At 39.0% G+C, this 27,686-nt stretch overlaps 2 protein-coding genes across 3 annotated transcripts; both read right to left on the bottom strand.

The window, feature by feature from the left end:
- Window positions 1-22: 22 nt before the first annotated feature.
- On the bottom strand, window positions 23-8,358 carry LOC127453525 (voltage-dependent calcium channel gamma-6 subunit-like). The gene is made up of 4 exons (XM_051719961.1): window positions 7,995-8,358; window positions 6,648-6,722; window positions 3,334-3,471; window positions 23-1,574 (listed from the first exon to the last, which is right to left on the bottom strand). Exons 1-4 carry the CDS (start codon window positions 8,350-8,352, stop codon window positions 1,351-1,353), a joined length of 795 nt encoding a protein of 264 aa, XP_051575921.1. The 5' UTR covers window positions 8,353-8,358; the 3' UTR covers window positions 23-1,350.
- A 6,117-nt stretch (window positions 8,359-14,475) lies between these two features.
- On the bottom strand, window positions 14,476-27,388 carry u2af2a (U2 small nuclear RNA auxiliary factor 2a). 2 transcript variants are annotated; one of them, XR_007899423.1, is made up of 12 exons: window positions 26,917-27,386; window positions 21,963-22,119; window positions 21,688-21,794; window positions 21,437-21,588; window positions 21,198-21,314; window positions 20,951-21,089; window positions 20,728-20,807; window positions 17,958-18,080; window positions 16,795-16,902; window positions 16,423-16,674; window positions 16,150-16,334; window positions 14,476-15,834 (listed from the first exon to the last, which is right to left on the bottom strand). XR_007899423.1 is itself a non-coding variant. In XM_051719952.1 (11 exons), the coding sequence occupies exons 1-11, from the start codon at window positions 26,963-26,965 to the stop codon at window positions 16,200-16,202; spliced, it is 1,398 nt and encodes a 465-aa protein (XP_051575912.1). In that variant the 5' UTR covers window positions 26,966-27,388; the 3' UTR covers window positions 14,479-16,199. The 2 variants fall into 2 exon arrangements, 1 of the variants encoding a protein (XP_051575912.1); XM_051719952.1 differs by having other exon boundaries at window positions 14,479-16,334; window positions 16,795-16,881; window positions 26,917-27,388.
- Between the last annotated feature and the right edge of the window lie 298 nt (window positions 27,389-27,686).

Here is a 27,686-nt window from a genome sequence, read left to right as displayed (position 1 = left end):
ATTAAGAAACAAGTGAAGGAGAGGTTGCAGGAAACTTTCTTGGGTGAAAGAGATTTAATCTTAAAGCAAAGTGAGAGAAAGAGAAACAATTTGACAAATAGAGAGAGACAGAAACAAGGAAGTGAAGAACAAATAAAAGACAGAGGTTGAGGGACAATAGTTTCACAGTGTCTCTCACATTCTGGAGTACACTAAACAAACACATTATTTACACAGAATTGTGGCTCAACAGAGAGTCTGCTATTCCACATCAATATTTTTCATACATCATTTTTAAACACGTAATAGAAATGCATCTGTTTCATATGCATGGTATTTAGCTTAATTCAACATTAGTACAAATAATACACCATCCTAATAAATCTCTGAATGGACAATATTGTATCTAGTCTACTGATTACTTGGTTTATTGAAAACCCTGCTAACAAATATATATCAGCAGCTGGTCAACAGTATACATTTTGTGATACTGGTTTGCTTAACCAGCAAGACTTTCTTGGGTCAACCAGCTTCACCAGAAAGATCATGCTGGTTGACCAGGTATGTAAGCCAAGTTTTGCTAGTGAACAGCATGGCTATGCTGGATCACCCACCAAATATCCACTAACTAGCATAAACTGACAGCTATGATTAAAGTCAAAGCAAAGATGTCCTATTTCTAAAGAAAGAATCAGCAGTCACTGTAGTACAAACTCTAGTGTTGTACAACATGAAATCATGTCAGTCTACTTATACAAAGCAGCAATGCAGATAATAGGACAAAGCATAAAAGCATAGCACTCTGTGTAACTGGGGCACTTAAAGAGACAGTAAACAGATTTGTTGGTCACTGATTTTATGTACAGAGCCATCATAAAAATATCAGTGTACATGCATTAAAGGGATGGTTCACCCAAAAATGAAAATTCTGTCATCATTTACTCACCCTCATGTTGTTCTAATCCCGTGATACCTTTTTCTTCCCTGGAACTCAAAATAAATTGTTAGGCAGATCGTGTAAATCTGGGTCACCATTCACTTTCATTCCATGGAAAAAAATACAATGAATTGTGACTGAGGTTAACATTATGCCTAACATCTCAATTTGTCATATGGGTTTGGAACAACATGAAAGTGAGTAAATGATGACAATTTTCATTTTTGGGTGAACCATCCCTTTAACATCTCTAACCTTATTGACAAGCAATTCTAATGCCAGTGTGCTAGCTATGGCAAAACATTATGAAAATTGGCTACGCTTTATATTCAGCAGTTTGCAAGTCCTTTAAAACATCCATTTATATCTTCTTTAGCAGCATCAGAGTATAAAAGATCTTCTGCAACTTCACTTACTAGCAGTCCCCCTGAGAGTTAGGCATTGCTACTGCCCTGTTGATGGAAACATTTCTCCAGGGGGTTGTAGGGGAGGGAAAGTAACAGGAACATTAACCCTCCAAAGATGAGAATGGCCCCAGCTGAGCCAATGCATGCCACTGACCAGGACAGCTCATGATGGAGAGGGATACTGTGATCACTTGCCAGTAAGGCCAGTACAGACTGGTGGAAAACAATGATGGACAACAGCACCAGGATACCTGGGGAGAGTGGTGAGAGGGTAATGGAGATGAAAGGTCAGTTAATTAAAAGGTATAGTTTACCCTTTTGACCAGGTTTGACATCAATGACATCAAACGTCAAACCAATGATGTTTGATAAATATCACTGACATCAAACCTGGTGCAGCTTATCTTGATGCGGCATATTTAATTAATGCAAATGCAAATTAGATTTGTAAGCTACGGCGGAGGTGAAGACTTTCAGTGAATAACTACACTATAAAATATGAAATTGCATTTTATCCAGCTTATGGGGTTTTTGAGTCACAGAATTTATTCAAAATGTAAATTATTTGCATCTATATAAAAACACATGTTAGTCCCCCAAATGTTGTCCTAACTAGTCAAATAGAGTTGTCTGAACAAACAAATTCATATTGAACAGTGTTGCTGATGTGCGAGTTCCCAGCATGCATTGCAACACGAATCAATTATGTGGTTAGGGTTTTAGGCTTGTTCCTTGCCATTTGCTGACTTTATTTATGCTTTTTTTATTTTCTTTTTGGCACTGTTAGTTAATAGTTGTGTGGTGATGTTAGGAGCTCATCTTTTAACTAGATTTTTTAACAATGATTGTCACCGTTATTGAGGATTGTTTGTTAAGGATTGAGGTCTACTGTGAGTCTACAACAAACAATTGTTCTTACTGTCTTGTCCTGCAAGACATACCTCTCCAGAGGCAAAGATTACTGATAACTTCATATAAATGTACTTTAAATGGTCAAAAAATGAAAGTTTGTGACTCACATTATGAATTGTCAGTTGGCTGAACTTGGCTACATTTAATGAACAAACAAATTCACGTTGACTAAACAGCAATGTTTCTGAGGACAATTATTCAAACATTGTTGAGAGATCCCAAAAATCTTACTGCATCATGTTGCGTTGAATTTTAAGTTTGCTCAACGATTTATTTTTATTTTATTTTTTTTTTTTTACAGTGTATTTACATTTCAGCCTGTTCCTCACACTAGGCTATCATATGGCTTCAGAAGACATGGAATAAAGTGCACCAGTCATATGTACCACATTTATGGTATTATAGTGGTACTTTTTTTATTTTATTTTTTTATTTTAGGAGCTTTAAAGGTGCTGCAAGCGATTTTAGCATTCTGAAGCTTTCACGTGACTAAGCCGTTTAATTAGCTGCGCCCCCTCATTCCAAAACTCCACCTTCCAAAGATTATTTTGAGACCAAAACCAAGCAAAAAGCAGCATTGTTTGTTCCTGTAACTGTCAAATTCAACAGTAGCACAATAGCGCCCTCAACTGACAAACATTATGAATCATAGCCTCAATGATCTGCTTCAAATACAACACTATGAGAACAAGCAAAATGATTAACAGGTGAAAAGTGTCAATGTCCACAGTCCGCAGACATATTTTTGTTTGCTTTTTACAAAGTCTGCAGCTGTCACAGAGACCGGTGAGATATCTCACAACACTTATTTCATTAATATCTTATCTAGGATTGACTGGTGCACCCACCCTGATAAATGGCCAGCTGTATTTCTTAAGTTGCCTTGCTTTGATGTATAGAAACCAGAATCCCAGCAATGGGACACAGTGTGCTTGAACACCGACAAATCATCCATTTTGTCCAGAACATTGACTCACAGGACACCTCAATTAATATTTACATCAGATTAATTATGAGGTTATCAGGTGTTTAAAGCAGCTGAATGTTGTTTTAAGGGTACTTTATGGCAGTGGAATGGGGTTTATTCTGGAGTTTTACCTGAGAGGACGAAGCAGACGGTAGCAGGCTTGAGGAAGAAGGGCACACTCTTACTGAGGGACATGGTGATACACAGAGAGCCCATGACCATCAGAAACAAACTGAGCAAAGCCAACATTGCCGAAGCTATATGCAAACCTAAGAGAGAAAGAGAGTAAGCAAGCACACAGTCATGTTTGTTTTGATATCAATTTCTACAAAAATCTCCATTTTACCAACACTAGACTGTATGGCCAAAAGTACATGGACACCCAAACACCACACCTATATATGCTTGTTGAGCATTTAATTTAAAAACCATTGGAATTAAATAAGGACTTGGTGCTTCCTAACAGCTTCCACTCTTTTGGGAAGGTTTTTCCACAAGATTTTGAAACATGGATTTGGTTCCATTCAGATACAGGAGCATCAGTGAGGTGGCATGGCTCGCAGTCAGCACTCCAATTAATCTCAAACGTGTTAAATGGGGTTAAGGTTTTGTGGAGGCCAGTCAAGTTCTTCCACAACAGACTCAATAAACTATATAAAATGGATCTCGCAGCTTGATCTCATAAAAATTATTTTTGCAAAATGATATTACGTGGCTCCTTACACGTATTGCAGCAGTTCTGAGTCCATTGTGGGTTAATAACCCTAACCCAAATGTCCGCTGTGTAACGCTCAGGGCCGCAATAATGCAGGGGCTTATGCCCCGGGGCCCACGGCAGACAGGGGGGCCCCGAACTCCCTTGGCTAAACCCATCCATGTAGCGCATTATCATCGAGTGAAAACGTTCAGCTCTAGTATTTAGTTACCGATGCCATTGGATAAATTATTACTACTCACAGTTGACCATGACTACTTTAATCCCTGAGTGAAAGTGTCCAATTACAGGGTGGTTACTGAAATTAGGGGAGTAGTATTTGGCTTGTCAGCCCTCTACATAGCAAGTAAATCACTCACATATGCGACAAAATGCTGCGCTAGTTTCAGTCTCCACTATTAAAGCGTGTTGTCTCGTGAATGCGCACTCTGAAGGAAATTGAGCTTATTTGGCTGCATTTTTTGGCTGTTGAAAGGTAAAAGTGTTGCAAAACTATTTGTACAATCAAGTCAATACTTATTATGTACGTAAAAGTTCTTTTGTCTTGTTCCGTGCATTTTGTGACCAAAGACGAAATCCACACAACACTTTTTCATTTCATGTCTCTTTTAATATCCCTTCAGTTATTTACAATCAGTTGGTGATCGAAAAGGTAAAAATAAACATGAATTCTAATAGCATATTGAACGGATGAGGTAAAAACAACTGCATCTTCTCTCTCGTTAATGTGCGCTGCGCTCATTCAGCCATAAACGCTTGCGGAGCAGCCATCCCTTAAAGAGACAGTACCAATTTAGTGCTCGTTGTTCATGTCAATGTAAACTCAATGTAAATCACACAAGTGCATATAAAAACATTGAACAAAAAATAAATGTGTAAATACATAAATATTTAGTCATACATTATGAAATAATTTAACTTCAGAAAACACTAAGTATTACAGAATTGAACAAATAGGCTCATGCTGCAAACTTTTTTTTTTGCATAGTAGTTTTTATATAGTAGCACCTAAATTATAATTCTATAATGTAATTATAAATTGTAATTATAAAATATAGCCTAATTTTTATGCATGTAATTCTATGTTAATTATTAGGTTCCAACTATAGTAAATATTTTGTAAAAAAACAAAGTGTATGAATTTTCAAATAGAGACAACAGCTTGTATCTTTATTAAAAATGCAATTTCATGACATCATATGAATTGACAGAATGTGAAATTTGTACATTTTGAAAAAAGCTAAAAATGTTTAAAATTATGAAAAGTGAAATACAAATGTACAATCCTGTATACTATATTGTGTGAAGTCATATATATGAATACTATATACTGTATATATGTGAAGATGCCCCCTTCTTGGTTTGTTTAATCTTTTTTAGAGGTCAGTTGCATTACGCTTACATGTCGTTAAAAGTCCGGTGAGTAAAAACAAACATTTACTAGCCAATGGTGATTATTTCTCCAACATGTCTATAGAGGTTTACTGATCATGTGATCCTAACATAGCAGCCCCCATGAGGGGACCCTCTCCATGTAAAATAAAACAGCTTTTATAAGGTTACTGATGTGACTGAATTCTTCATCTCATGTGATTGGTCATCATTTTATACATAAAAATGACAATTCACTTCTTTAGAAGTCAAACTTTTTAAATGAGTAAAAGAATTACTGAGTGCACCTACCTACCTACCCTAAATCCTAAACCTAACTGATAGTGTCAGAAAAACAAATGTGACAAAAAATGCAATTGCTAAAGCAACCACGTCATTTTGTGCTGCTTCTTTGGCACTTTCAATGCATGTGTCAACTTGAGTGCCTTTCAGGACTTGTACTCGGTCCTTATAGGGATAGTTCACCCAAAAATGAAAATTCTCTCATCATTTACTCACCCTCATGCCATCCCAGGTGTGTATGACTTTCTTTCATCTGAACACAAATGAAGATTTTTAGACAAATATCTCAGCTCTGTAGTTCCAAACAATGCAAGTAAATGGGTGCCAAAATTTTGAAGCTCCAAAATCCACATAAGGGTAACATAAAAGTACTCCAGACGACTCTGGTGGTTAAATCCATATCTTCAGAAGCAATATGATAGGTGTGGGTGAGAAACAGATCAATATTTAAGTCCTTTTTTTTTTTTTTTTTTAACTATAAATTCTTCTCCCTGCTAAGTCAATTTCCACTTCAGTTTCACTTTCCCATTCTGCTTCTTCTGTTTTTGGTGATTCACAGTCTTAATGCATATCGCCCCCTACTGGGCAGAGAGGAGAATGTATGATAAAAATGACTAAATGATCATCTGTTTCTCACCCATATTGTATCTGAACACATGGATTTAACCACTGGAGTCACATGGATTACTTTTATGCTCCCTTTATGTGGATTTTGGAGCTTCAGAATTTTGGCACCCATTCACTTCCATTGTGAGGACCTAAAGAACTGAGATATTCTTTTAAAAATCTTAATTTGTGTTCTGCAGAAGAAAGTAATACACATCTTGGAGGGTGAGTAAATGATGTGAGAATTTTCATTTTTGGGTGAACTATTCCTTTAACATCACATGTGCAATGCTCTCATCAGACAGAGACACATGAATGATTTTCTGAGAGAAACTGCATGGAAGGAGAGAAATTGAATGGAAGAGAGGAAAGAAAACAGAGGAGCATAACATACAGAAAACTGAGAGAAAAGAGGGCAGAGTATACAGGAAGAAATACCACTGAACTTACTCTTTTCTGTTGATTTCTGAAAAATGACAGCATTCTCCCCAGAAGTGTAGAATTTAAAGAATGTGCAGTTGGTTTCTGAGGGCACAAAATGAGACAGGGGGGGGACAAAAGGTGCAGAATAGAGATCAGACAGAGAAACAGAGAAAGGCACTTCAGTTGTCTGCTGTAAGCCCTTTGAGGATCATTGTATTAATGTGCTGAGAACACAGAGCAGTTTGCTCATATGGTATGGCACTGAGAATGAGAGAGAGAGAGAGAGAGAGAGAGAGGCAGATGGAGTGGGAGGGAACAAGAGTGAGGCAGATGGAAAGAGAAGATGAAGGGCAGAAATAGGAAGAGAGAAGACAGACTCAGGTTAACATAAAATACACAATCACTCACTCATCCTTCTTATCTTTCCCGCTTTTGCACTCATGTCCTCTATATTTAGATTTGAATCTGCATGGCAGTCAGATTGCTGTCAGCTTTATCCATCCATGCACAATACAAAACTGCTAGAACAGTCATCACACCCCCCCCAAAATCAAATGAACACACATACAGATACATAATTTGCTGTCATTGACAACTATCTGTGCACACCACCAAATTTTTATGTACATATGTGCACACAGTAAAGCAAAAGCACTGCTGTGAACTGCTCTTGATATGTTTAGCACAGGGCTGGTAATGTAAAATTGAACAGAGCTCTTAAAAATATATAATGGAAGTCGAAACTGAGCATGAAAACAAGACATCTCTATATAACGACAAGGTACCAACAAACTTTCACAATATATCCGTTGTCTTATAAACCAGTAAGATCCAGTCCTCTAATTTGATTGGACAAGAGTGCTAACATTTCCAATAACATCACTTTTTGCCTTGTCTCTGTACTTGTTGCCAAATCATTTCCACTTTGCTGGGGAAAAAAGTTGTTCCAAAAGTTGTTTTCGTACATTCTCGGCTGAAATGATGTTGTCCTATATGTTGTGACAGGTCCAAGCAGAAAGTGGAACTGTTCCTTAAGTGAACAACTGTCATTAATAATATCAGTGTGATTTTTGCTTGTGCTTAACACTACTTTGTGTCTTAAAAAATAATTATGTTCTGTGCTGCCTGCTAACCCAGATACATACATATACATACAGAATGTGTTCACATGTAGACTTCCAACAAAATGTGATATAATACATGAGCTAAAACTCAAAAAGATTTACTTAATGTACATACAGAAAATTAGCATACTGTGCGCAGTACACTTATGGTAGAAACAGTGAGCAGCATGCTATTCTGAACACAGCCAGACCAGTGAGTGAGTGAGTGAGAGAGAGAATATGAAATATAGTGAATGAGTGCTGCTCTCACCTCCAGGCAGTTCTGCCGGTCCACAGCTCTCTCTCTCTGGGTCAATATCTGACACCCACAGTGTGCGCACACATGATTTCCAAAGGCCATAATGTGCCATCTCACACGTCTGGTTGTTTCTGAAGTGTTTTGGCTGGGAAAGCTCTGCCCAGAACTCTGTACCCAAGCCCAGTACTGTCAGAGTCACACCTATGATGGTGATGAAAAATGCCAGCTTGATCTTGCCCTCCTGGCTGTCACTCATTCGAGGGGGCCTTGACCTTTTCACACCACGCCCACCCTTACTTCCTGCCCCACCCATTGCAGCCATACCTACTCTCCCATCCTCCTCCTGCTGTAAAAAAAAGTTGGACCACATGGCAGCCACAACCCTTTAAGATGTGGGCCAAAACTGCCAGAGGGACAGTTAAGGAAGGGGACAAACTGCGATGACTACAGCAAAAAACTGACTAAAGACTAAAGAGAATAGACTGGAATAAAGTGGGTGGATAAACAATGAAAAGATAATGCAGGAAAGTGTATTAATAGAAAGCTCAAAAATGGTAAAGATGACAGTGAATTAAAATGTTCTGTGATGTAAAAAAAGAATCCTGTGTACAAGACATCCAAGTGACAGGGGCTCATTTCTGAAGAGCGTAGAGTGAGAATGGACTGATGTCTAGAAAAGAGAGGTTTGATAGCAACTAGACAGGAATAATGGGGAGATGAATGACATTGGATTGAGGACTTATAGAGCAATAAAAAGAGATGCACTACTCTTTTTGATGAACCTGCAGGAGAAAAGAAAACACTAGTTTTCAAAAGCAGTAAGTACAGAGAAGCAGAAAGACTGAAAGATGAATTTGTGAGAGACCTACACTCTAATTATTAGTCACTAAACAATATTGCAGGGGCCATTCAGACCGAGCGCATTCTTGCACAAAAAAAGACAAATAATTGGAAAAAGAGCACAGATGGACACGAAAACACATCCAGTGTGAACGGCCCCTTAGAATACTGAACTTCTGATTCCCCTGCTGAAAAGAACAGCTTGAATTACCATATTGGTTGAAGATGGTCAGTGCTGGTCTAGCTGGTTGACCAGCATAGCCATGTTGCTCAACAGCAAAAAATGCAGCCTTATCTAATAAAAAATACATGACTGTGACGACATTTTTGCAAAATTCGATATATTTTTTGGTTCATTACGCTTACCGCGGTGGTTCCGAGGTGAAATGTCCACTCTGTGGCGCTAAAAGATAGTTAAATGTTCACCCAAACAGATGAGTTTTTTTAGGTTAATGCTGTAGAGTATAAAATCAACAAAACCTACCTTGAGCTTAAACCTAGTCAATAGTATCATAAAAAGCAAATCCGAGATGAATGAAGCAATTGTTAAAGAAACCACATCATTTTGTGGTGCTTCTATGACATTTTCAGCTCACACATCAACTCGTACCTCATTCCGTTGCATATCAGTTATGCCACAGCACAATTCAATCGCACTTGATCAAGCTTGTAAAAGCATTTGGTTATGCAATGCAAATGTTAAAATCATAAGTCAAGACAAAAAGTATGTGTTCTTAAACTGATAATCTGTCGTTTTACTCGTGATTTCTTTGAAAGGGAATAAAAGGGTTCCTGCTGCATTTCACGATACTTAGAACAAGCCATGTAAAAGTCATTTAGCAAAAATGCAGGTATAGAAAAAGTGATTCTTCCTGGTAAAGCTGGTTGACCAAGGGAGGCTTGCTTGTTAAGAAGCCTGGAGGGGACACCAGCATCCACAAAACAACAACATATGCTGATGACCAGCAACACATACAGGGGCTGCATTTTGCATAAACTACAGTAATAATAGAACTTTTATTACAGAATTTTTTCTCTTTACTATTTTTGTCCAAAAGTAATCCAGTTATTAATGGCAGTGGCACAGAGAACAGCCATAATACCTGGAAACTGGCTTTATATCTTTGATTTCGATGAAATAAGCAAACAGGCAATAAGCTTTCAGGGAAGGTTAGTATGGGTCACAATTAAGTCACATTGTTTGAGAATTAGCTATGCCAGATCACACTGCATGATATAAACACATTCCCAGCCAGCCCGTTTGATCTGTGTCATCTTAAGGCCTCATAAATACCTGAGCATTACATGTACAGAGTAACAATTAGATCTATGGATATTGAGATTCAAGGTGTGTAGTGTTGTGATATTCTAAAAACAGATGAGGAGTGGGAACAGGGACTGAACAAACTGATAGTTGAAACACATGGCTGTTGAGGAGGGAGAAAAGGAGATTGGCAGGTGAAGCGGTAGGTGTTAATTTGTGTGTGGAAAGCAGACTGACTGAGGGTCTAAAGTCATTATCACTATACCAGTACAGGGAGGGAGTACTATACTAGTCAAGGCTTACTGAAGCCAAATACCCACACAGGACCAACAGAAAGACAACGAGGCTAAAAACAAACATGTTTTTACACACAGCCAAAAAGATAATGTGATGCACTCACAAGCATGCCATCATGGTGACATGCACTTGTAAATTTGCTACACTGGAAAAAAGACCATTTTCTTAATCAGTATTTTTGTCTCGTTTTGCAGAAAGAAAAAAAAATTATTTACATGTAAAATGACTTAAGATGGGAGAAATTTAACAGAAAAAAATGGGGTAAGAAAAATAAAAGTTTCCCTTTGAATTATTCAAGAAAATGTATCTTGTTTTAAGGCTGTTTAGATAATTTTACTAGACAACAAGACAAAAACTCTAGTAAGAAAATGATTTTGCAGTGTATTAAAATAAATCCTAATTAAGGCAACTAATTACAACTTATAGATTACAACTTTTTGGGTTTTGTTTTTTTGGCTGGGAGTCCATCAATATGGGAGTCCAACAATGATAATTAAAAATAATTCGACCAATGCATTAGAGCAGTGGTTCCCAACCCTGTTCCTGGAGGCCCCCCAACACTGCACATTTTGTATATCTCCCTTTTCTGACACACCCAATTCAGATCTTGGAGTCTCCATTAACAAGCTGATGAGTTGAATCAGGTGTGTTTGATTTGGGAGATATCTAAAATGTGCAGTGTTGGGGGGGCCTCCAGGAACAGGGTTGGGAACCTCTGCATTAGAGTATATGTTTGCAAACAAAAAAAGCATTTCAACTGACTACAAACTGTTGTTATATAGATAGATGTAAAATTAGATATACAGTAAAAGAGTTTGGTGCAATTGTTATGTTACGCAAGTTACAGCCATTTGGGATACCACAGATCGTCAAAACACTATGACCTGGAAATGTACAAGGCTATAATTAACCTCCTCAAACCCAGATCTCTACATTACCCCAACTCTGTCATATTTCTTCACAATACAATTACCCTCTATTAAGTTAGCTACATTGTTAGCAGTGTCTATTTGCATCAAAAGTGAAAAGCCTATCACTCTTAATAAATAAATCTAAGGGTGAGACCAACTTGATACACTCTTACATACACACCAGCTGACATACCGGCTTAAATCTCAGCCAAGATGGCAGACTGGGAAACACGTCAGACGGTTTTGGCAGCCAGAATGGAAGAAACCAATTATTTAAGTAACTAAGCTTCAGCACCAGACCACACACTCACACATTATGTGATTTAGAATCAACAAACAACGCATAAACATCTCTTATCACACTAAATTACATGGAGACCTAAGAAGCTGCCTAAATTTTTACAGTGTACCTGAAGCAATGTATCAATTAACAAGACTCCAGATACCTAGATACCATGGTGCCACATCAAGTCACATGCTCAACATTCAAAATCTATCACATTTTCATTCAGGTCAATAATAAAAAAAATCCATTACATTTCTAGCAGTTCAGAAGTCACATATTTCTACTTATATATATAATATATATCTATGCATTCTAAATTCTGATGACCAAATTTGGCAATTCTTGCAAAGTTTTCAAAAGTTATCATCCACCAGCTACCCTGTTAACACATACATTTTTAAACTGTACAACACTGAAATATGAAATATAAGGCTTCTCACATTACACAGAATTTATTAAGCCTATAACAGTAAGCATGTGTGCAGCAGGTGAACTGAAAAGCAATCAAGCTTTAGCAACAATGAGAGCAATCAAATCCTGACCTGTTCTGTGTGGTTGAAGATCTGAAGACTAGATACATAAAACTAAGCTGAGAGGGGAACAGGAGGGAGGGACGTACAGAGTGAGAGAGACAGTGAGAGAGAGAGAGAAAGTGGAGAGAACTGGGGCTCATGCAATCAAGTTGTAGAAACTGTTTAGGAATGCATGATAGCTTAGACTGAAGATGGTTGCAGCAATATAATTTTTCAGTGCATGGCCAGATTTTATGGTTTTCCTGTTCTGAACTCGTGTATGTTGGTGAGAGTTCTGCGTGTGTCTAGGAAAGAAAGTTGAGTGTATGTCAGTTGATACATGAATGTTTGTGTGTGTACATGGGCAAGAGTTCTATTTTGGACAAACACCTGTTAATGATATTAAGTGTGTGGGAGTTACAGTTGCAGAGACAGGAAAGAGAGAGACGACTGTTTATATGGCAAGAGAAAGCAGCTGATTAAAAACATAAGCATTAGAGCGGCATAGAAAATAATTAGAAGAATTAACAAGCCCTATACAAATAAATTGAATGAAACCAAAATGAGGGGTGCCCAAAAGAATAATGGATGTAATTGAATAAGGTTAGAAAGGTGGTTTGGAAGATATATAGGGTAGACATGCAATATAAGGCATTAGAAAGTATGGGCGTGATGAAGTAAAATTCAAAAGTAGTTCTGGGCATCATTTCCCAATAACGATCGATCTTAGCGGTTAAGAACGTTTTCTATGAGCGATTTTACGAACGTTCGTTATTTTTTATGTACATTTCCCAAAACTGTACTTAAAATGAACGAGCGAAGATGCCCTTTAAATGCTACTTAAGAGAGTCGCTGTCCGCGTGACAGTGCTGAATTGTGAATGTATAATGCTGCTCGTCATTGTAACTAAATTATATTTGTGCATCTTTACAATCATTTGTAACTTACCTCACTAATATTTGTTTAAAAATATTTCTTAAATATTCAACCTAATTAACTACATACTGTATTTACATATTGTTATACAATAATTTTGTGCAGAACGATCAATTTCTTTTACACAATCTGCTTCCATAAACAGGCGTGCATATGTAATATTTAATTTTCACAAATTTCTCTCGATATGAAAGCTTCCAGGATTAGTGAAGACAGCGGAGGCCCTGTGTATTATCCTGCTAATTACAAGCATTCATTGAATATTACGAGGTTCACCGTGTTATCACACAGCGCAAAATAAGGAGACGTTTAGAAGATGCGCTTTAGGGACATTCACCAATAAAGCGGAAGTCTGCTCTTTACTCCCAACACTGATAACGGTGACAGCAATGCTTCATGTGCGGTGCTACACAACTTGTAGTGCTGGCGATTGTGCCTTTGGGTGTCAGATAGGAAGAGGAGACGAGGATTAGTCACTGACGATTTTCATGCAGTTATTGACTTTTTTCTTCTCTCTCTGAATTTAATTTATTAAGTTGTCTGCATCAATCATGCCACTTTTCTGTTACCAACTAGTCCACACAAATAACTTTGTTTACTAATTAATTTGTTCATCCATTTATATACTCTTTTATGCAACTATTTTATACATTTCGTTATTATTATTATTAGACTTGTCTGTTAAAAATAAATAAAACACAGATTTCCTGATATTAAAATTTAAAGTGTAGCTATAGGTATTTCAATTGTATCAGGCGTAATTTGTGTTTGTCCTGCAGGTGTCTGCATAGGTCTGTGTCCTTACGATGTTCTTAGCACTATACGACTACTCCAGAGCACTCGTAAATCTATGAGCATTCTCAAGTACTACTTAAATTACGATGCTTTTGGGAAAAGGGCCACAAAACTAAGATGAATTGTAAGATGGATTCTACGTTCCACTTAGGCTTACGATGCTTTTGGGAAACGAGGCCCAGAATTGTCTGTTAACAGACCATCAGAAGTGACCCCTTCTGGGCCAACAAAACATGTATTTATGTAACCAACCATTCTTTTGGAGGAGAAAACATTGCTGTGTGAAGATGGAACATTAGCACACAGGTATTGCAGGACCAGACTTTTGACTATCAGTGGTAAAACTGCTGCACATTTTAACTTGTTCTGATCCAGATCCGAGTCCACTCAGACAAGAAAAAAAGATGTTTGGGTCTTTTTTTCTTACCATGATATTTAGGGGTGGTTACATCTGGAAATATTTATACCACAATAATAGACCAACATATAACATAGTAGTAGTTAATTCATATAATGACATACAAGGTTGTAGAGCAAAACCAGAAGAAATGTGTGGAAACAGAACTCTAAAAACCACACGGAATATATAGTTGTGCTTTAGGATATTCCTTTTATAAATCGACTCAAAATAAATTCACAATCATCTTGCAAAGACATGGTGCCATGAACCTAAAAAAAAAAAAGAGCAAAACTAGGGACTAGTTTTTCCTCTGAAGAGCTCACTGTAGCAGGCTCCTACCTTTTCCTGGCAGACTGATAAAATCAGTGCTGCTTGACTCCTAGAAGTTGAGTATCAGAAAAACAATTGAAACCTTTCAGTTCTTGCCAATTATTTTTGCAATGTGCTTCAGCCGGTCAGTGCACAGTACATGGGTGTACCATCCAAGGCTAACACACAGGAAGCCAGTATTTTACCAGTTGAAAGGGGTTTTCTATTTAATAAAATAATGAATTCGTATTCATAGACGCTTCTTAAGCGGTTCAATGAATTAATGGACTGCTATAAAATGTAATAAGAGATAATATTCTTCTCTTTATATTACCCACCCAACAAATAACTTTCTACAAGAGGAATTTATTCAGTTTAGTCTCCTGTATTGCAAAGCACATTGAGCTCTCTACTTCCGTTTTGCAATACTGTATTTTAAGACCATCCTAAGACCATTCATAAAAATGTGTGATGATCAGCAACCAACATATTTCCACTGACATTTTTTTCTGGTTTATTATTAAATTTGAGAAAAACATGAACATACACTCCCCCACCCCCCAAATAATGGCCCCAGAGTCTAAAAACAGACTAAACACTCTGAATTGTGTAGTGCAGGATAACCAAACCTGTTAGCACTATCTGCTGGCAGAACAGATACAATGTGTTCAATTCAACCGCATTGAGTTTATTTCACCAGATAATTTTTCTGGTCCTCATACATAAATGCAATGTATTAAACCAACTCATTACAGTTGAGAAAAAAAAAAAAAAAAAAAAACAGTAGTTGACAGTTAGACACAGAATGTATAATAAAAAATAATAATAATTAAAAAAAAGAGAAGTTTCTTTTTCACTGTGTACAAATTTGGTAAGATGAAGCCATGAAAGTGGAATTCACAAGAAACAGTACAACTATTATAAAAGGAGGAAAAGGTTAAAGGAAAGGAAAGAGGATTGGAGGAGGTGAGAAAGACAGTATAGACATAATTGGTAATATTCATCATCTACATGATTCTAGTCGCCTTACCTCATACATGTATGGTGTCAAGAAGAGACCCAGAAAGTCCTCTTGCTTCACATATTTAACCTCTACAGACACGAAAGCCTTACTTCTCAGCCTAAATCAAAACCATAACCCAAAGACAAAGAATTATCTCCTCAAATACCCCATCTCACCTCCTCGTTTTCTGAGTGTAACATTCATTTTTGTTGTCATCATGGCTCTCAGCTTCCTTCACTCACTGCATTACATCCTCCTCTCTCACTGCTATCTGACCAGTCTGGCTCAAAGTGTGTGAGCTGTACAGATGATAGAGTAGGTATTTAAAACTGAGAAAAAATGTACACAAAAAAAAAATCACTATGGCCCAAAATTAAGATGGAAGTTTAGTGGCATGTCTAATTTAATCCTTTTCTGTAGACTTTGAAATGGTACCGTCTGATTTCCCATGTTAAAGCTTTGCACATACTTGAATATTGTCGTCGTCATCAAAAAAACATCACATATAATTGGTGCACTGTTTTTAGTCTGCCAGGTTTTTAAAAAAATGCTCACACCCTTTCAGACCTCATAAACCTACGAAATAAGGGTTTTCCGAGAGATTGAAATCACACCATCTGAGTTGCGTCTCTATGTCTCTCTCGCTCTTTATTCTGTCCCATCTCTACCAGAAGTCACGGCGGTGGTAGGCATCAGGGTCGCAGTATTTAGTCACCACCACTCTGTTGGCGAATTTCCTTCCTGTTAATCCTTGCATAGCCTTCTGGGAGTCAAACACTGACATAAACTCCACAAAGATCTGGGACAAAGAAAAAAGGAAAACAAACAGGAGGGTTTAACGGTTTAATTTCAAATTTTACATTCACATGTTCAAGTAGGTGTCGAACCTTTCCAGTGCCAGGAACTTCTAAGCCGTCAACAGGCCGTGGGATCTCGATGCTCTTGACCTGGCCATATTTGGAGCACTCGTCCCTGACATCTTCTACAATTTCCTCATACTCTTCATCATCCAGTAGCTCCTCTGGTGCCACCATGTTCATCAGACACAATACCTCTGTGGGAATGCCTCCCATTTGAGTCACCGAGCTGTTCATAAGACCTGGAACTTGTAAGGTCACTGGAGTCTGGTTTACACCAGTCTTCAGAGAAAGAAAAGTAGGAAATGAAAAGATCCATTATTCCAAATCTCTAGTCTACATGTAGAACATCAGTGTTCAGCAAGAGATGAAGGTACTCAAGCTGTACAAATACTCCCTCACCAGTGTGGTGTTCTTGGAGCCGACGCTTGCTCTTTGGACCAAGAGTTTTTTGTCACCCAGCTGCATGCCGTTTAGCCCCGCGATGGCCTGTGATAGTGAACAGTGTGCCTTGGAGAGGTTAATATGGGTGTCAATCAACCGCTCTGATACGCCTCAACTTAGTCCCTATTCTAGCCCATGAGGTTTAATAATGTTGTAAGCTTATGTTATTTGTTGAGAGATTATACTCTATATGTATTTAAAGGGATAGTTCACCCAAAAATTCTCTCATTATTTACTCAGCATCAAGATATCTCAGGTGTGTATGACTTTCTTCACCAGGACACATTTAAAGAAAAATATCTTAGCTCAGCAGTCCCTTTAAATGCAAGTGAATGTAGATTTCTCTTTTGAAGCTGAAAAAAATAAATAAAAAAAATCTCAGACAATCAGCATAAACGTCATCGACATGACTCCAGCGGTTAAATTTATGTCAAACACGAACACTTTTGGTGTGAAAAAGATAAATATTTAAGTACTTTTTTAAACTCTAAATCAAAATTCTGTTCTGCAGCAGTATGCGCGTGACAATCGCATTGGCAATTGTAACACACGAGAACTGACACACGTGTGTCACAGCCGGAAGAGCAGCGCTGTTTACAAGTGATGAAGAACGCTGTACAGTAGCTCAGTTGGTTTTGGTTTATATCTGTATTTATTCTTCACTCACAATGGTGCGTTTGTGTGCTTTTCCTGGATGTCTCAACCAAGTGGAGAACGTAAGATTACCTCTGTATTATGGCAATGCAAATACGTCACACGAGAGACCACTTGGACTCCACCCTCTCGTGAAGACTAATGGATGCAATGGTTTGTAGTTAGAAAGTACTAAAATATTTATATTTTTCGCACCAAAAGTGATCATATCGCTTTAGAAGACATTAATTTAACCGCTGGAGTCGTATGGATTACGTTTATGCTGACTGTATGTGATGTTTGGAGCTTCAAAAGAGAAAACTCCATTCACTTGCATTTTAAGGACCTACTGAGCCAAGATATTTTTCTTAAAATGTGTTCTGGTGAAGAAAGAAAGAGATAATGAGATAATTTTCATTCCTTTAATGCTTACAACATTTAGATCTAAAGGAGGTTGGAATATTATTCTGTGTTTTTTTCTACATCACCTGGTCACTGATATTGACGTCAACATATTCACAGAAGGCATAGCCCTTAGAGAGACCTGTAGCACTGTCTTTCACCAGGTTAAATGCCTTCAGGGGACCAAAGGATGTAAGCAGTTCCTTCACCTGTAGAATAGAGGAAATCATCTTTCAGATTTCAACTTAAGTGTCTCTTCCCATAACAAGAAATAAAATATGTAAATACTGATCCACAAGCTCCTTTAATAAGAATAAATGAAATTAATATTTCATATGTTACAGTAAAGAAAGAAAAATGCTATCTGAAATGAGAAAGGTGAACTGAATAAAAGGCCTGAATTTTAGAACCTGCCAATGAATCACATTGTCTGTCAGCTACAATTCAAACCTTCATGGTTGCTTTTGTTTTAAGGGGATAAGATTTGTTTTATTGATCCTCTTGTAAAGCATGACACAAAACGCTTTATTTGCACAGCATTTTTAATTGTTTTTCTATGCAAATATGCATTAGAAGGGCATCTTTGTCCATTGTGTCTTGCTTTTTTTTCCTTTTTTTTTTTTTAGTGACCTGCACAGAAGTGCCACGTTTTTAAGATGCTTAGTAGAACTTGACATTTTAAAATCGTGTTGAGACACCTGGGTTCTGTTTCACTGGTTGCTCTGCATCTAGATTTTAATGCTTGGTCTTTCATTGGCGCTTCTATCAGGGGTCAAGCGCCACACATCCACAAAAAACACTGCCAGGGTTACCACTCTTTTCAAGGCACAATTTTCCAGAACATTTCTAGGACATTTTTGTGCCCAACAAGTGAAATATTTAAGCAAAAACACACTGCGTCCATTTAAATCGAGCTTTCATTTGGCCGTTTCTGTGTGTTTTTGACGAAAGTTTCTCACCTCCGGATAAGCAATTTGCTATACATTCCAACTGCATTTATTTTCAGCAAACTTAACATGTGTAAATATTTGTATGAACATAAAAAGATTCAACAACTAAGACATAAACTGAACAAGTTTAACAGACATGTGACTAACAGAAATGGAATAATGTGTCCCTGAACAAAGGGGGGGTCAAAATCAAAAGTAACAGACAGTATCTGGTGTGGCCACCAGCTGCATTAAGTACTGCAGTGCATCTCCTCCTCATGGACTGCACCAGATTTGCCAGTTCTTGCTGTGAGATGTTACCCCACACTTCCACCAAGGCACTTGCAAGTTCCCGGACATTTCTGGGGGGAATGGCCCTAGCCCTCACCCTCCGATCCAACAGGTCCCAGACATGCCCAATGGGATTGAGATCTGGGCTCTTTGCTGGCCATGGCAGAACACTGACATTCCTGTCTTGCAGGAAATCATGCACAGAACGAGCAGTATGGCTGGTGGCATTGTCATGCTGGAGGGTCATGTCAGGATGAGCCTGCAGGAAGGGTACCACATGAGGGAGGAGGATGTCTTCCCTGTAACGCACAGCGTTGAGATTGCCTGCAGTGACAACAAGCTCAGTCCGATGATGCTGTGACACACCACCCCAGATCATGACGGACCCTCCACCTCCAAATCGATCCCGCTCCAGAGTACAGGCCTCGGTGTAACGCTCATTCCTTCGACGATAAACGCGAGTCTGACCATCACCCCTGGTGAGACAAAACCACGACTTGTCAGCGAAGAGTACTTTTTGCCAGTCCTGTCTGGTCCTGCGAAGGTGGGTTTGTGCCCATAGGTGACGTTGTTGCCGGTGATGTCTGGTAAGGACCTGCCTAACAACAGGCCTACAAGCCCTCAGTCCAGCCTCTCTCAGCCTATTGCGGACAGTCTGAGCACTGATGGAGGGATTGTGCATTCCTAGTGTAACTCGGGCAGTTGTTGTTGCCATCCTGTACCTGTCCCGCAGGTGTGATATTCGGATGTACCGATCCTGTGCAGGTGTTGTTACAAGTTGTCTGCCACTGTGAGGATGATCAGCTGTCCTTCCTGTCTCCCTGTAGCACTGTCTTAGGTGTCTCACAGTACAGACATTGCAATTTGTTGTCCTGGCCACATCTGCAGTCCTCATGCCTCCATGCAGCATGCCTCAGGCACGTTCACACAGATAAGCAGGGACCCTGGGCATCTTTCTTTTGGTGTTTTTCAGAGTCAGTAGAAAGGTCTTTTTAGTGTGCTAAATTTTTATAACTGTGACCTTAATTGCCTACCGTCTGTAAGCTGTTAGTGTCTTAACGACCGTTCCACAGGTGCATGTTCATTAATTGTTTATGGTTGATTGAACAAGCATGGAAAACATTGTTTAAACCCTTTACAATAAAGATCTGTAAAGTTATTTGGATTTTTAAATTCAAAATTATCTTTAAAATACAGTGTCCTGAAAAGGGGACATTTCTTTTTTCGCTGAGTTTATATCAATAATTAAAATATTTCGTCAGAGCGAAGACGAGATGAGAGCAGATGAGCAGAGGATGTATGTGACAGGGATTCTTTCTCTAAAATATTTTCCAAGACATTTAGGTTTTGTTTTGTTTTTTTATTTCCCATGACTGGAAAACTGCATTGCAAAATTCCAGGTTTTCCAGGATGCGTGGGAACCCTGATTGTGCCATGTCATGTCATGCAAATAGTTTGTCAAAAAATGTAATTTTTCTGAACTCGATAATAAGGTACTGGTAAATCTCTAAAAAACTAAAAAGTACTGGTAAATCTCTACCTAATTTACAATCATGACAGTTAACTAAGCACTATGTCAGTGACACTTTGTCAGAGACAGTAATGTGTTGCCACAAAATGTCATTTTGACACAAACCTGGTCATCGTTGAGGTAATTTGGCAGACCGCCAATGAAGAGCTTATGGGCTGAATCTGGCACCACTGTGGAGACAACACCTACAGAGAGAGAATAATTAAATCAATCTATACTCAAGCTTGAACACAAAATAATCACTGGCGAGAGAGTGAAAGCTTGAGCTCTGGCCATTAATGCAAAAGCGTGAACATAAGAGAATTGAGAAAGCAAAAGAGAGACATGCCTGGGACATAGACGCTGGGATTTTCACTCATGCCTGGTAGAGGTTGGTAGTCGTGTGGTCTGCGAATCTTCAGACTCTGACCCTGGAAAATGATGCCATCAAATGCCATGGCCTGTGTTGTCTCATCCACCGAGCGAAACTGTATTACCACAACATAAAAATAATGTTTTCATTATGTTTTCGAAACTTCTAAAAGCTTTTGTGAGGACCTATAAAATGAGTTCTACTGTTCTGAACAAAGACTGACCTCCAGAAAGGCAAAGTTCTTATCCTGGTTGATTTGTACAGCAAGGACAGGGTTACCTGGGGCCTGAGTCAGACCACCCAAACGCATCTGAGCATTGAAGAAGTCCATCATAGACTCCTATCAGAGATTAGAGAACAATGCTGTTATCATACCAAAGAACAATTACAAGGGTTGAGAGAAAGCAACTCAGAGCAACTTCAGAAAACATGATTATGGATGTCAGAGATGATAAACCTCACCTCTGTGATGCCAAATGGGATGTTTCCCACATACAGCCGTCGAGCCTGTCGGGTCATTTGGCTGCCCACAACGGGAACAGGGGTTGGGGTCACAGACAGACCCTCAGGGGTCATTGTGGGCAGCAAAGCAGTAGCCGGAATCTGACCAGCAGCTGAGCCCAAAGTATAAGGATTTTAGACATATGGGAGGATGAGAGAGAGACAGAGAGAGAGAGAGAGAGAGAGAGAGAGAGAGAGAGAGAGACATTCACCTTGCATTGCTTTGTACTGCATGGGTGTGATGTGTTCAAAACCAGGAGGAGGAACATCCCAATACTTTTTCACTTTAATCTTTTTCTTCTCACGGTGTGGGGAGCGGCTGCACAGACAGAAAGAGAAATCACCACAGACACAATCAATGATGGTATTCAGAAATCTAGAGACACCTCAGAGGGCACTTGAAAAGCCTTTAGTGAACACTAAAAGCAGCAGAATTTTTCTGCAGTGTAAACAATATCCCCAATAATTTCCACAATTCTCCACATACCTGCGTCTGTGTCTGCGGTCTTTGCTATCACCATGATGTTCTCGACTGCCTCTCCTTTCTCTGTCTCGGTCCCGGCTCCTTCTCTTTCTGTCTCGGTCTCTGCTGCGACTTCTAGAGCCACTATGTCGGTGGTGCTTGTTCTCCTTGTCCCTGTCCGCTTTACATATGAATTGCAAAAAAAAAAAAAAAGAGAAAACATGAACAAATTCGACACTCCCTACAATTCAACTTTGTAGTAATGTTAATTCAAACTGATATCTGCTTCCTGCAGCTCCTCTATTAAAGACATTTTTTGCCCAAAAATGAAAATACTCTCATCATTTACTCACCCTCATGCCATCACAGATTTTCATGACTTACTTTCTTCTGCAGATCACAAACAAAGATTTTAGGAGAATATCTCAGCTCTGTAGGTCCATACAATGCAAGTGAATGGTGACCAGAACTTTGAAACCCCAAAATGCACTTAAAGGCAGCATAAAAGTCATCCATAAAACTCCAGTGGTTTAATCCATGTCTTCAGAAGTAATATGATAGATGTGGGTAATTTAAATCCTTTTTTACAATAACTTCTCCACCCTGCCCAGCAGGTGGCGATACGCGCAAAGAATGTGAACTGCCAAAATCAAAACAAAAGAAGAGGAACGTGACAGTGGAGTTTTATAGTTAAAAAAAAACAAAAAAGGACTTAAATATTGATCTGTTTCTCACCCACACTTATCACTTCAGAAGACATGGGACTGGAGTCATATGGATTACTTTTATGCTGCCTGTATGTGCTTTCTGGCTTCAAAATTTTGGTATCCATTCACTTGAATTGATTGTATGGACCTACAGAGCTTAAAGGTTCTTCTAAAAATCGTTGTGTTCAGCAGAAGTAAGTCATACACTGGGATGGCATGGGTGAGTAAATGATGAGGGAATTTTCATTTTTGGGTGACCCATCTCTGTAATCAATAATAACCTGGTTTATTTCTACATACACTAAAGTTTAAAAGTCTGAATCATGTTGTGAAAATGCTTATATTTTGCATTATTCTAATTTAATAGTATTTGGCAATTCCCTATTTTTCTTTTAACAACAATATGGGTTTGTGCAAAATCCATGTTATCCAAGCATGATTTGAAAATGGTCCAAAGAGTCTAAAACACTGATATAGCCGCCTTTTTCACAGGCAGCGAAATTACCCATTATGCTTAGTGTGTTCTTCCAATGCGGATGCTACAGACTTCCGCTTCGCATCTTATTCCCATTACCAAGCACTATAATACCACTAACAACTGTGTTTACTTAACGTAAATCCCTTTCACACTAAAAGCCACGTGTGGACATTCGGTTTCGACAGCAAACCCTGAATAGATAAATACACAATCACACACATTTACATGTTAAGTTACTGGACTCTAGCACTCCCTGCAAGCGCCCTGTATGTGTGTGAAAGAGAGAGAGAATTCACGTATGTGATGCGCTAGATTTAATTACGTTTTTGCTGAGCAGTTCAATATGAAAACAGCCAAATCGCGGACATATAGGGAATCTAGAAATCCCGACTGGTCGCATTTTAAGGTTCGAAAAAAAGAGGAAACATCCGTGAAAAGAGGACATATGTTCATAATAGGTTCCATTTAAAAATCTTCAGATTTGAGGCACGTACCTTTGCATTATTTCTGCATTAACAAGTGCCGCCTTCTCACGCACTCTGCCGAGAACAACTCTGTCTCTCCCTCATTCACATACACTCACAGCACGACATGAGATATGAACCTTGTAAAGATGATTAATAAAACAAAGTCTTGGTTACTTTAAATGTTTTTCATCTTTGTTATCCAAATTGACAGACAGTATTTGGAATTATCCGTCAATGTTTTTTTTTGTTTTTTTTAAAAAAGGCAAGTGATGGAGAATTAGTTTATTGCAACCTCTGATTATTACATCAGGTTCGACTCTGAATGTTTCAGCATTAGCAGCTTTTGGGGGGCTTATCATTGTGACATTCATTTTCCAGTAGTTTTTAAGCCACCTGTAGTTGTTATAACACCCTATAACAGCGCATAATTATCCAGACCCTTAGCTGCTTGCCATTACCAGTAAGGTTAGTTTAGGTCTAGCTGATAACAACTAAGCGGAAGTGTGGAGCATCCGAGAGGAATTCTCTCGCTGCAATGGCTCCGCCCATGGAGAAGTCAGGAAAAAGGTGGATATATAGAACTGGATCGCTGATGCAAGGTTCAACTCCCAGCAGGAGGTGAAGCCACCGGAAGTGTTTAAGCGGTCATCTTAGTATGCCCAACCTCTCATAGAGCATCAATGACTGACAGGCAAAAACATCCCCGTTTCACCGTCTCCGATTTGCGGATATGAAAGTTGCATTTCGCCCTCTAGTGAAAATCATGTTTTAAGTTTGATTTGCTTGTTGTGTTTAATATTCTTTACGAGGGAGAAGATCATGTAGATTTACACTCTACAATATCAGGAAGATAAGACCCTTCCTCTCTGAACATGCCACACAACTTCTTGTTCAGTCACTTGTCATAACCAGACTGGACTACTGTAACGCTCTCATTGCAGGCCTCCCTGCATGTGCAATTAGACCCCTGCAAATGATCCAGAATGCAGCAGCACGTCTGGTCTTTAATGAACCAAAGAGAGCGCATGTTACACCACTCCTTGTCTCTCTCCACTGGCTGCCGGTTGATGCACATATCAAATTCAAGGCTCTGATGCTGGCATACAGAACAGTCACTGGGTCTGCTCCAGCATACCTAAAATCATTTCTGCAGAGCTACGCGCCCACTAGAAGCCTGCGGTCAGCTAAGGAACGTCGCCTTGTTATACCAAAACAAAGAGGCACCAAAACACTTTCCCGTTTCGGCTTCATCATACCAAGTTGGTGGAATGACCTTCCCAACTCCATCCGTGAAGCTGACTCACTCTCTGTCTTCAAAAAACGGCTAAAAACACATCTTTTCCATGAGCACTTAACCAGTCACAAAAAAAAAAATTATTCTTGTTGCACTTTAATCTGTCTTGAATACTATTCTGATGCTAGTGAAACTCTGTACTATGGCACTTTTCGTACCACTGTCTCCTTAAGATGATTCGCTTATGTGTTCCTCTTTTGTAAGTCGCTTTGGATAAAAGCGTCTGCCAAATGAATAAATGTAAATGTAAATATATGCCGATCGCGATGTCAGAGCATTCACCTGCCCTGGTGTTCAGTCTATCAATGCAGCACAACAATCACCAAAGGAAGCTGGAAAACTGTCCACAAGTTGTAATGTCAGTAGTAAAAGCTGTAATATCTGCTTGTTCAGGGTGACAATACGTCCTTACCCCCGAAAGAGACTTTAAAAAAGTCAGACCGGGATTTCTAAATTGCCTTAAATGCCCGAGATTTGCTTGTTTTCACACTGAAGTGCTCTCAGTAGTCAGTTTAATTAATTGTCCTCCAGTCCAACCGTATCAGTTTAATTTTAACCAACTTTGCTTTGCATGTCTCCCTCAGGCGCTGTGCGTGAAAGAGAGAGAGAGAGAGCGCTCTTATTCAAGTGACTGCGAGAACAAGGCACATTTTGATAAAAACATAAAACTAGTAAATCTGAACATATACTTCGATTATAACAATAAATAAGTCTGAAAATGTCTGTTTGTATCTTACCTCAGTTTCAGTGAACTTGTTTACATTCAGCTGATCTGTTTGCTGATGAAGTTTGTTAGAGGTGGATACTTTTATATACTGTAGATATACATAACTCGCTCGGGCTTTCAAGAAGCAGGAAAAATTCCTGACTTAAAATAAATATATAATTGTACACGTGTAGTATGCTTGTGTTGTAGGGATGTACATGCAGATTTCAGATATAAAATCGGTGATTGAATGACTAATGTTTACTCGCTGAAATTAGTTGATTTCCTATTACATCTAAAGGGACATTGGAATGTTCGGGCATAGCAATATGGTGCGCAGTGGCTTCACTGATATGAGGTCATGAGCAATCCAGTTCTATAAATATAATTTATATAAGTGGTCTGAACTTACATAGTCAATGTAATGTCACAAATGTGCCTATTTGATTAGTGACTGTTTTGAGTAGAAACTGCACATATTGTAAAAACAACACTGTTTATTTCCAGGTTCAAATTCGATTTTGAATTCTATATTTTCAGTGTATACCAGAGATTATTTAGAAGAGACGGGCCACTTTGTATTTAAATGGGAGAAATTGGAACGCACAACCAAGAAGCTCTAGCGTCCTACAGTCAACGGATTTAGACAGGAAGTCCCGCCTTACAGTTTAAAGAGCCAATCACCTTTTAGATACAGACATCGCCTGTCACTGGACTGTCAATAAAGTCTAGAACGCGCTTGCGCATTAGCTATAAAAGCCTGGGAAATTGCGTTTTTTTTAGCATAAAATGGGGTAAAGAAGAACAATTTATGATATCAGTTTTGTCGGATTGTATTGCTGATTTAAAATATGTTCTTTGATCGTAATCTTGACCAACAGTTCTTGAGATTTCGGTGTCCCCCATTCAAGTAGATAGGAGCTGCACTGTCATGACTGGGAATAGCCTCGAGAGCGTTCCAAAAATGGCCGACAGTGGACTGACTTGCTAGAAAGACTTTGTGTATACCCAGACTTTTGAACCCCAGCGTACATAAACATCATAGCTCATCTTCTCTGTGAAACCACACCCTCTGTGCAAAACCAGCTGACAGATTCGGATTGTTTTGGCATGTTGAAAGCATCTGAGTACTGCATTTGATTGTTTTTCTGCACAATAACCCTAGTGCATACCTTTAACAAGTAATGCTAATCTTTCAGGCTGCAGCTACGTCCAGCTGCTCGACTAGTGGAGATCTTACCACCATTCACTGTCCATTACCACTACATCAGCCTAAACGCATGCCCAGACCCTCATTTGCCTCGGAATTAGATCTTTATTTCTCACCTTGCTTGTTTTCGGTCAGCTGTCTCTCAAACTCGTCAAAATCTGACATTTTCCAGCGACTCCAACACGGTGACTGCGAGTGAAACGAGATAGCTAACAGCTAGCAACTCCGTGACTGCTAATATCTCGCAAACAAAACTAAAGTTCACACCAAGCGTGAAGCAATTAAGAAACTACGAGTTCTGTTTAGAGAAGGCTGCGCGGCAGGGAAAGCAGAGCGCCGTTTAATGAAAGCAACAGGAGTCGAGCTGGAGTCTTCCAGAAGCGCCCAGCACATACAAAGACTAGCATGAGGAAAACGTGCTTTCAAAGAAACCGCGAGAAACACACACGCACCGACAGCTGTGCAGAAGGAATAAACGAGTGCTCTGCTCGTGCAAGAGCTCATATATTCCTGAAAACCACGTTAGTACGTTAACAGCAGCCAGTATTTCCCACAAAATCTCTGAAACGCCAAGGCCGTAGGAGTGCGCTCGCTAAGGTCAATAACCACTCTCAAACACTTCCGGGTTAACTTCACATTTCAAGCCGAAAAATAAATTCTCATATAAGACATCTCTAGTACAGCAGCTGTTTCCGGGATCGTGTGAATGCATTTTAAATTAAAACACAAACACAGGTTTTCCGCGCAAGAAATACACTAATATAAACACTGATTGAACAATGTATTTGTTGTGTATCTGATGGCGCCCCCTACCGGATGATCAGTTCATTGGCGGTAAGTCAGCAGCTGTGTGTGCTCTCATTTGGACGTGTGCTGCGTTACAGCG

Source organism: Myxocyprinus asiaticus, chromosome 15 (genome assembly GCF_019703515.2).
Source record: "Myxocyprinus asiaticus isolate MX2 ecotype Aquarium Trade chromosome 15, UBuf_Myxa_2, whole genome shotgun sequence".
NCBI lineage: Eukaryota > Metazoa > Chordata > Actinopteri > Cypriniformes > Catostomidae > Myxocyprinus > Myxocyprinus asiaticus.
Note: the sequence above shows the minus strand (reverse complement) of the source record. Positions and strands in the feature narration are given on the sequence as shown.